Source organism: Terrapene carolina, unplaced genomic scaffold, assembly GCF_002925995.2.
Source record: "Terrapene carolina triunguis isolate 2854851 unplaced genomic scaffold, T_m_triunguis-2.0 Scaffold42, whole genome shotgun sequence".
Taxonomy (NCBI): domain Eukaryota; kingdom Metazoa; phylum Chordata; order Testudines; family Emydidae; genus Terrapene; species Terrapene triunguis.
This window is the reverse complement of record NW_020664393.1, coordinates 22905394-22915913: the sequence shown is the minus strand read 5'-3', so window position 1 is coordinate 22915913 and position 10520 is coordinate 22905394. Positions and strand designations below refer to the sequence as shown.

General features: G+C 46.7%; 1 protein-coding gene across 3 annotated transcripts in view; it reads left to right on the top strand.

The window, feature by feature from the left end:
- Positions 1-506: 506 nt before the first annotated feature.
- LOC112102128 (cytochrome b5 reductase 4) overlaps positions 507-10520 on the top strand; it is a 72394-nt gene continuing 62380 nt past the window's right edge. For 2 of the 3 annotated variants that reach the window (XM_026654376.2, XM_026654371.2), the window contains exons 1-2: positions 507-605; positions 3031-3184. In XM_026654376.2, the coding sequence (XP_026510161.1) occupies positions 531-605; positions 3031-3184 (229 nt within the window). In that variant the 5' untranslated portion in view covers positions 507-530. Of the gene's footprint in view, positions 606-2652; positions 2804-3030; positions 3185-10520 lie in introns of all 3 variants that reach the window. The other variant, XM_026654387.2, reaches the window with a different exon arrangement.

The window sequence follows — 10520 nt, the reverse complement described above, 5'->3', positions numbered from 1 at the left end:
GGGGGGGGGGGGGGGGGGGGGGGGGGGGGGGGGGGGGGGGGTGGCGGCGCAGTGCTGAGGGTGTGTGTTATGGCGGCGCTATGGAGGGCAGCGCTCTTTTTTTTTGCTTGGGGCGGCAAAAAAGTTAGAGCCACCCCTGCCACCAAGGCCCAGTGCCAGGGTGAAAGGCGGATCAAGGCACAAGCCAATGGGGTGGGGGGGCAGGTGTGCGGCCCCAGTGCAGCAACCGCAGCAGGGTGGAACGTGGAAGTTGTGCCCCACGACACAGCGCGGCGGGGGAGGAGAAGGTCTTGCGGGGGGGAGCAGTAACGTCAGCACCGGCCCCCATTTGCAGCCGGTTCGCGGGTTTGTTTTGCGAGGCTCCGGTCCCACCTGAGGGTGGCGCGCGCGGCTCTGGAAGGAGGGGGGGGTTGCTCCCCAGGCTGCTGGGCGGACTCCGCCCCCCGCGCCTGCGCAGTCCCCTCGCGGCCAGGCCGAGCCCGGAAGCGCGCGGGGAGTGAGCGCGCCGCGCGGCCGCGGAGCGGAGCAGGATGCTGAACGTCCCGGCGCAGGCCTTCCCCGCGTCCGGCTCCCAGCAGCGGGCGGCCGCGGGGGGGCGCAGCAAGGTAGGGGCCGGGCAGGCAGGGGGGCTGGCCCCGTCTTTCCCGGCGGTGGCGGGGCGCTGCCTGTCTCGGGGCTGCCGCCCGGCTGCGAAGCTTGGGCAGTGCCGCCGCAGGCGGGTGTCGCCCGGATCTGCCCGGGGCCGGTGAAGCACCACGGGGGCCCCACAGCAGCCGGGCAGGGAGCAGCCAAGCGGCGCCGAGATGCTGTGTGCGCTCGAGCTGGGCCCGGAGTAGTGGGCAGGCGGGGGCTGTCACCCCGGGGGCTGGGAGGCAGCCCTGGGCTGCTCTCCTGCCTCGTGTTTGGAACCAGCTGCGTCCTCATACCGATGCCCTGGGGATCGGGCACCTCTCGCCTGTTCACACGCTTCACTTGCGTGTAGCGGGGAAAGCGTGCGGAGTGCGGATCAGTTCCTTTCAATGCGAAGAGACAGAGCTGTAGTGCAGCGTTAGTGTCAGGGACTGGCAAGAACAGCTCCAGAATTTCCAAAAGGAAAGTGGCACTTATGGGGGTGCAGCAAGGAAAATCTCTGCTTAATGAAACGTGGTATAATTGGTCTATGGGACTCATTGCCACATTCCATGAGTATAGCAGGATTTGGCATCTTTATATATAATGAAGACAGTCCACAATTACACTGTTGTATTTTTAATAATTTTATAAGGTTAAAGGATCTATCTCCTTGTGCTTCAGGGCCGAAGCTAAGGAGGACACTTGCCCTATGGGCTGACTTTTATAATTGTCCATTTGAAGGTTCTTGCACTTTCCTTTGAAGCATCTGGTGCTGGCTACTGTCAGAGATAGAATGCAGGACTAGATAGATTGCCAGTCTGATGGCAAGTCCAGTGTTAACCATAACCCATATGTATTATTTCCTGTTAATTTTCTTTATTAAATCTAAACTTACATGTAGTATTTATCAATGTATATGCTATAAAATTATCTTCTGGAATTTCCTGACTTAATTTTTTTACTTTAATGTTGCGTTAATGCTTTTTTTCTTGTTTAATTTTATGTAGTTGGCAAGTATTGGTGGAACCGTTGTGCTGGGTGCTGTACGAACATTCAAGAACATGCATTCACTGTCCTTAGGAGCTTATGCTTGCTTGTTGCATTTTTGTTTCAAGTTTGTTACACTCTAATAATAGCAAAGTGGTAGGAAGGACATGGGTGGCAGCGATAAGATCAGATTGCTACATAGGTATCTGCACAGCCTTATGGTTCCAGATAATCTGTATGTCTCTTTAGAGAAAGAGGACAGTTACCAGTTCCTTGTTAGACTTTCTAGGTTATCTCAGAATTTATAAAGGATAGCTCTTCCGCTGATGTTAACTTCACATTTTGCAGCTCAAACTCTACATGAGGATGTTTATATCCAATAAAGCTCTTCTGTTTAGGTTCCTAAATAAGTTGGGCCTGGCTTTCAAAAGCCCTGAGGACAGTTGGCTCCTGTTGGCTTCAATAGGAGCAGGATGTGTTCAGTGTTTTTAAAATAAGGCTCAATTTATTTAAGAGCCTAATTTATAGGCATCTGCTGTGTGAAAATTTTGACCATGTCAAATTTAAATTCCCTATGCAATATTCTCCAGTCCTCCCTTTTTCTTCATCTTCTCTTCTGTACAGTCACGTGCTTTTTCACCTCTTTTGCCATATGTAAGGCTTGAAAATTTGATCATTGGTTTAAACCTGTTAGGCACAGATTAGTATTAAAGGTGTTAAAGATCAATGCCCAGGTGAGATGCCATCCTCACCTCCAACTTTTGGGAAAGGGAAAGTCCTGCTAGGATGGTATCCCTGGATCTTGCTTGGGGATTTTGGTTTTCTTTTTGGTCAGTCAATGACCGGTAAACTTGGAGATGTGTTTTCTTTGGGTGCTTGAATAGAGGAGGAATAGGTGTATCTATCTCTTCTTGAGCCTCCTAGCTGCTATGCAGTTTGGTGGAGATTCCTCTATCTGATGTGAAGGGTGTGTTTGTAATACTCTCTCTCCCTAAATTGTATTCTTGACTCCCTTCTTTCTGTGAATAGCTCTATTTCTTTTGCTATTCATAGACTAACCAGCCAGCAGCAGAATGAAACTGATGTGACTCTTCACTACTGCAGTGAAGATTTGGTGTCTGCAGTCCAGTTTGTTGTGGACAGATATCCTCCCAGTGGGTGCTAATGTGGGCAAGGAGAGAGTGGAGAATGTCACTTGCCTCAAGTGAGTAGGTAGCTGTCCTAAGTAGTTTTGCTTTGGTCCAGGGGGTTCCCAATAGCAGTAGAGAAAACAAACAAGAGTGTCATCACTCTATCCATACCCTCTTTGTAAAACAAAACAAAGTAGTCTTTTGAATATGCACTTTTCCAATAAAAGGTATTACCTCACCCACTTTGTCTCACACTTTTCCTTTAGCATTTTACAATGTTAGCATATATTTTACTTTTTAGGTCCCTTTAAAACCAGGCAGAAGTCTTATGGACTGGATTCGACTAACTAAAAGTGGAAAAGACTTAACTGGATTGAAAGGACGATTAATTGACGTGACTGAAGAAGAGCTTGCTAAACACAGTAAAAAAGATGATTGCTGGATATGTATAAGAGGTGGGTTATTCACACAAAAAATACATATAGACAGTGTGACAGTGTGTGTGTCATTTCTTCTCATTCATAAGTTGGTAGTTTGGGCATGTTTTACAACTTAGGCCAAATCCACTTTTGGCATAAGTGGATATAGCTCTGTTTTAAGTTAAAAGTTAAATTGTTTAAGCCAGGAGTGAAATCTGATTTTTAGTGCACAAATTACAGGGATACCCATTTACCTTATTCCCTCTTCTGCCCACTAACCTCCAAATCCATTCTAGATTTTTCCTCAACAGAAGACATTTAAAAGGGGCCTCCAAAACTAGAACTGCTGTCATGGTAAATTCTCATGTTAACTGTGGCTTGCAAATTGTGAACCCTGGAAGTTGCTTCTTACAGAGCTAATGCATGTTGTGTTGCTGAGCTTCTTGGAGGAGGTGTGCAGCTTGAACAGTAGTATCAGAATGCTTTGTGCTTATGAAACTATAAAGCCTCCCTAGCTCTTGACGGGGTGTGGTCAGATATTCCCTTGCTATAACATTGTGACGGGTTGGATCACAGAAACCCCCTTCGGGACTGCCACCTGGTGTGCCGAGACTACCTCTGAGCCTGTTTTCCCTGGCACCTTAAGACTTCAGAACCTTTGAGCCAGACACACTAGCCTGTACAGACACAGACCCAGGTCTGAACCACGTTCCCCAAAAACTGCAGGCTTAACTGAAAACAGCTTAAGAAATGTTCCTGTCTCCAATACTCAGGTACCCAGCTTCCAATGGGGTTCAAACCCCCAAATAAATCCATTTTACCCAGTATAAAGCTTATACAGGATAAACTCATAAATTGTACGCCCTCTATAACACTGATAAAGAGATATGCACAGCTGTTTGCCCCCACCCCCGGTATTAATACATACTCTGGGTTAATTAATAAGTAAAAATGATTTTATTAAATACAAAAAGTAGAATTTAGGTTGTTCCATGTAATAACAGGCAGAACAAAGTGAATTACCAAGCAAAATAAAATAAAACACGCAAATCTAATCCTAATACAGTAAGAAAATGATTACAGATGAAATCTCACCCTCACAGATGTTCCAATAAGCTTCTTTTACAGACTAGCCTCCTTCTACTCTGGGTCCAGCAATCACTCACACCCCTGCAGTTACTGTCCTTTGTTCCAGTTTCTTTCAGGTATCCTTTGGGGGTGGAGAGGCTCTCGCTTGAGCCAGCTGAAGACCAAATGGAGGGGTCTCCCAGGGGCTTAAATAGACTCTCTCTTATGGGTGGAGACCCCCTCCTCTCTCCTATGAAGAATCCAGCTGCAAGCTGGGGTATTGGAGTCACATAGGCAAGTCACATGTCCATGCATGACTCAGAACTTTACAGGTGGCAGCCATTGTTCACATGCTACCTTGAATATCCCAAGTAGACTTCTTATGTGGATTGGAGTCTTCCAGGGTTCCATTGTCTGTTAAGTGTTTCTTAATTGGCACTTGCAAATTCCTTTCTTAAGAAGCTGATCAAATGCTTTACTAAGGGTACTTAAAATCAAACAAGTACACAGCCAATATTCATAACTTGGAATACAAAAATGATACGTGTATACAAATAGGATGAATATATTCAGTAGATCATAACCTTTAGAGAGAGATGTTACATGGCATATGTAGCATAAAACATATTCCAGTTATGTCATATACATTCATAAGCATATTTCCATAAAGCATTATGGGGTGCAACGTCACACCCTCCTCCTGAACTTACTGCCGGAGACTTGGACACTGCCCATGGCGGAGGCAGTATACTTAAAATTCCTGTTTGTCTCTGGTCACACCCCTTTTCAGTACCTTTAAACCGTATGATGTCATTCATAGGTGTTCTAGCAAGGTTTGGGGTTCCTGGTGCCTGGGTGCCTGAAAACAGGCTGGGGTGTAGTATTGCTAACAGAATGCAAACAGCAATATCTGTTAAAGTGTAGATGTCTTGGCATTTAGCCACCAATGCTGTGAGGCGATGTGCTTCAGTTTCCCCTTCCACACAGCAGCGTGGGCCTGTTATACTCTTGCTGCTGTGCCAAGCTTCCAGCCTGTTTACAGGTATAAGCTGAAAAGTTGTCACCATCCCTAGCATGTACAAAAGTTTTTTCCACAAATCAGGTACGTCCCACATCTTTAAAGCGTTTACCACTAGAATTAACTCCTTTGTTTTGACCCATAGATGAAGTAGTAAAAGACACAAGATTAACAGCAAATTTATGGCGGACAAGCTTTGTTCACACAATTTAGCTTGTTTAGTGTCTATTACATTTTCCAATTCCTTTGTGTACCATGATCGGTGCCCTGATGCAGATTCTTCTGCCTCTTTGGAGAAGGCTTTTGATTTAGGCATGTGTTTGAGGCTTTGGCAAGGAAAGGGTGTACTGCAACCATGCCTGCCCTCGGCCCCTCCCTCTGGAATTTCTTTGTGTTGGACCTCACCCCCTTGTGGAGCTTCCCAAGAGCAGAGTTCTTCTTCCCCCAGCCTTGAAGAGACTGTTATTTTTTACAAGAGTGGCAGGAATAACATTCTTTAATGGAGTGCTTTGGATCGGTAAGATCCCCTCGGAGACCCCACTCTTTGCCCCCAACAGGTCAGCTGGATGGATTCCCCCTCCAGGAGATCTGACCCCCAGTCTTCCCTTAAAACCTGATCCACAGGAGAGGGGTCTGACATTTTAAATGCAGATTTTTCACCCTCCTCCTGGGAAAGAGCCTCCCTACAAAAGGTGGGTAGACTCTCCTGTCCCCCCTCACCTTCTGTCTGGACTTCCCTCTCTGGGCTCCCCCCTTGGTCAGTAGAACTCCAAAAGGGAAGGTGACCCTGGTCCAGCGGTGGGCTCACAGCTACCAGCTATGACAGACCCTTCACTGGCCAGCAAAATCCCCCCCTTTCCCTCAGGTTGGGCTTGCTTCCTGCTACAGAGTCCCTGGGGTCTGTTCCCACCACAGTGGTTATCAGGACCCCAACTTCCACCTTCGGGATACATGTCTCTATGCACCCCATGGCAGGCGCTGTCCCCTGCTGACCTGCAACTTCCTGGCAGTCAGCAGCTGGGATGGCCTCCTGGTTACAAGGTGGAATTCTCCCCTCCCCCAGGCAGATGATCATGGGACAGGAGCTGGCTTTGTCCAGCCCCTCCTGTAGGGACTTGCCTTGAGCCCTCCCCCGGGCTTTTAGCACAAGATTCCTTCTCGTTGCTAACCAACCCTGGTACAGATTCTGCCACATCAGAGAAATCATTCCCCAGTAGAAACAGTGCAAAATTGTGTGCCACTGTTGCAACCGTCAGCTCAGCCTGCAAATAACCAGTTTCCATGTGCACCTTACCTAAAGGTGCAAGGATTTTGTAACCTCCCACCAGTTCTGCCATTTCCCCTGGCAACAAATCCTTCTCTTGGATCAGGTCCCTCCTGACCACAGAAATCTCTGCACCCGTGTCCCTTAAACCAACAAGCATTTTCCCATTAAGTTTAACAGCATGCATATGCTCACTGCTCGGTTGTGTAGAAGCAACCTTTACAAATCCTGTGTGGAAAGAGGCAGCAGCCTGGCTCTGAGAAGCAGCAGCTTCATGTGTTACCTGCTGCCTGCTCCCACTCAGCAAGGGACACTTATTCCTCAGGTGCTCAGTGGACTTACAATGATAGCACCTCTTGGGCTCCTCTGCTTGTACAGGAGATTTGTGACGAGTAACGGGAATGGGGAGGTGAACACCCAGCCTCCTTTTTCCCAGGGGTAAAACAGTAATTGTGCTTTCCACCAACCCTATACCCCTCTGCCAGTGGTTTATGTTTAATTGCAGCTTGTGACCGCTCGAAAGAGTCTGCAAACTCAGCTAATTCTCCCGCTGCATTCACCTTTTTGTCCCACAAATGCTGTTTTACATCATCACTGCACATATTCAGGAATTGTTCCTGAGTAACCAAATCTCACATTCTTTCAAAGCTTGTAATGACTTTTCCCCTCACCCACTTATCTAACAAGACTCTCATTTCATTTACATAAGCCACATTACTCAAGCCAGATCCCCTTTTAAGACTCCTGAATTTAGGTTTCAGGTGTAATCTGAAACTGTTTCAAAATCAGTTCCTTAAATTTACCATAGTTTTGAAGCATCATTAATAGGCATCTTATTGAATATGTCCAGAGCTCTCCAGTCAGTTTTGCTATCCAGGTGGTCATCTTTTGATTTTCAGGGATAGCATGGAGGGTGCAGAGTCTCTCAAAGGTGATGAAATAATCAGCAATATCGCTGGATTCATCATACTGTGGACATAGTCACTCCCATTTGTGGGTTTTTGGGGAAGTAGAGCCAGCTGCCAGTGTCTCTTCCACTCCGTAACAGCCAGTTCATGCTTCTGGGCCTCAATCTGGGCCTGTATTTCTCTGTCTTTTAACTCCAGGGCTCTTTTGTCCCTGGCTGCCTCTGCTTCCATAGCCCTTTTGTGGACAGATTCCTCCCTGGCTGCCTCTGCTGTTATAGCCCTTCTGTGCGCAGTTTCCTCTGCTTCTTGAGCTTCAATTGAAACTCATGGTCCTTTGCCTTCTCTTCTACTTCCAGTCTGGCCAGCTCTAGTTTAGTAGCTGCCTCGCTGGTAGTCATTTTCCTGCTCTCTTGTGCTGGACCACACCCCTCTGCTGTTCACTGAAACTGAAATGCACTCAGCTCAGGGGCTTCTAGTTAACAGAGACTTTCCCAGTGCCCAGTGTTCAGCCTTTCTGGGCAATTTGCAACTTGTGCAGTTCTAGCTTCTTCTGATCTTTACTCTTACTTATTTTGCTTACTTTTCTGTCCCTATTTCCCTTACCCGAAATAAGCAAACAGAAAATAACAAACCAGTAACCACTTTCTGTTCTCCAGCCACCACGCCCAAAATTCACTTAAAATCACTATCAGTATCTCAGAGCAATCAGCTGTGCACAGACCCTGCTCGACTACGCCACTGTGGCGGGGTGGATCACAGAAACCCCTTGAGAACTGCTAACTGATGTGCTGGGACTACCTCTGAGCCTGTTTTCCCTGGCAGCTTGAGACTTCAGTACCCTACCTGGTTGGAGCCAGACATGCTAGCCTGCTACAAACACAGACCCAGGTCTGAACCACGTCCCCCAAAAACTGCAGGCTTAACTGAAAACAGCTTAAGAAGTGTTCCTGTCTCCAACACTCAGGTACCCAGCTCCCAATGAGGTCCAACCCCAAATAAATCCATTTTACCCTGTATAAAGCTTATACAGGATAAACTCATAAATTGTTCGCCCTCTATAACACTGATAAAGAGATATGCACAGCTATTTGCCCCTCCCCCCCGTATTAATACATACTCTGGGTTAATAAGTAAAAGTGATTTTATTAAATACAAAAAGTAGAATTTAAGTTGTTCCAAGTAATAACAGACAGAACAAAGTGAATTACCAAGCAAAATAAAGTAAAACATGCAAATCTTATCCTAATACAGTAAGAAAATGATTACAGATGAAATCTCACCCTCACAGATGTTCCAATAAGCTTCTTTTTACAGACTAGCCTCCTTCTACTCTGGGTGTAGCAATCAGTCACACCCCTGCAGTTATTGTCCTTTGTTCCAGTTTCTTTCAGGTATCTTTTCGGGGTGGAGAGGTTATCTCTTGAGTCAGCTGAAGACCAAATGGAGGGATCTCCCAGGGGCTTAAATAGACTTTCTCTTGTGGGTGGAGACCCCCCTCCTCTCTCTTGTGAAGAATCCAGCTGCAAGTCTGGAGTCACATGGGCAAGTCACATGTTCATGCATGACTCAGAATTTTACAGGTGGTAGCCATTGTTCACATGCTACCTTGAACATCCCAAGTAGACTTCTTATGTAGCAGCAGCATCTAGCTCATAATAATAATGTCCTAATAATCTGGGTTTTCGCTGACTAAATGTCCTCCTCGTATGCAGTATTCACTACTGCACACAAGATGGTGTAGTTAGCAAATCCAGCAGAAAAATCATCTTTTATAAACTTGAAAATATCAAGGTGTACGTTCTGCATTTTCATTGTTCACCCATTTCACTTATATCAGTTTTCTTAAGCTTATTGAATTTATAATTTTATCAAACTATCCATAGACAGCATTCTGTTTTTCTATATCTATTTTATGCAAGAAGCATCCATTGTATGCAGACCTCTTGATATATTGTCACTGAAATTGATAGGCAAAGCAAAGCAAAGTATAAAATACTAAACACTGTGAATAGTAATATGGTTGGTACTTGAGAGAGGGAGCTTCCCCCCCCTTAACATACACTGATTTGCACACAGCAGAAGAAATGTAATTTAAGTTAGGAACCAGTAATATGGGCATGTGTATTTAATACTTTATACTATTTTGCTTTTATATATAGCCTTCCATCCAAGGATTGCAAGCCATTTTACACATATTCAATTAATTAAACCTTAGCATCTTCGTAAAGTGAGTATACTCATTCTGTGGGCTTGTCTACACTGGCAGGTTTCTGCGCAGTAAAGCAGTTTTTTGCGCTCAAACTGCAGACGTGTACACACTGCCAAGCAACTTTGTGCGCAGAAACTCCTCAGTTGCGGCCCTGCAAAAAAACCACTTGGACGAGAGTCGTAAGGCTATTTGCGCAGAGGCTCCAGCGCTCTATTGCCCGTGTAGACACTTGATTGCTTTCTGCGCTGTAATTGGCCTCCGGAGCTGTCCCATAATGCCTCAAGTGGCCGCTCTGCTCATTGTTTTGAACTTGGCTGCCCTGGAGAGATGCGCCCCTCCCCTTTCAAAGCACCAATTCTGACAGCCGCATGCTGTGCTGATCTGCTCCGGGACACAAAGCAAACCATTAACGTGGAATGCTTGTGCTGTTGAACACAGAGGCGTGTGTGTGTGAGAGAGAGAGAGAGAGTGCTGTGCAGACAGCCCAGGGAGGGAGGCAGGGGCTGATGTCGGGGTTTCCCCCACCCCCTGCCTCAGGACTGGTTGCTTCCTGCCGCTGACTGAACTTACAAGACAGCCTGCAGACACACTCTCTGTCCCCCAAAACACACTGTCTCTCTCCCCCTCTCCATACACACACAGACCCACTCCCTGTCACACACTCTCTCTTCCCCACACTTCAGTTGTAAAGCAGCTGGCAATGTAGTAGGATGCCCATGGAACAATGGGATTGGGAAACCTGCGTCATGTGATGCTGTGCCTTCCCCATAAGGCATTGCAAACCCTTCCCAAAGCACTCTGCGGCCAGTTGCACAGTGGGATAGCTGCCACAATGCACTGCTGTCTTTGCTGTTGCAAGAGCTGCTAATGTGGATGCGCTCCAGCGTCACAGGGAGCAATGTGAA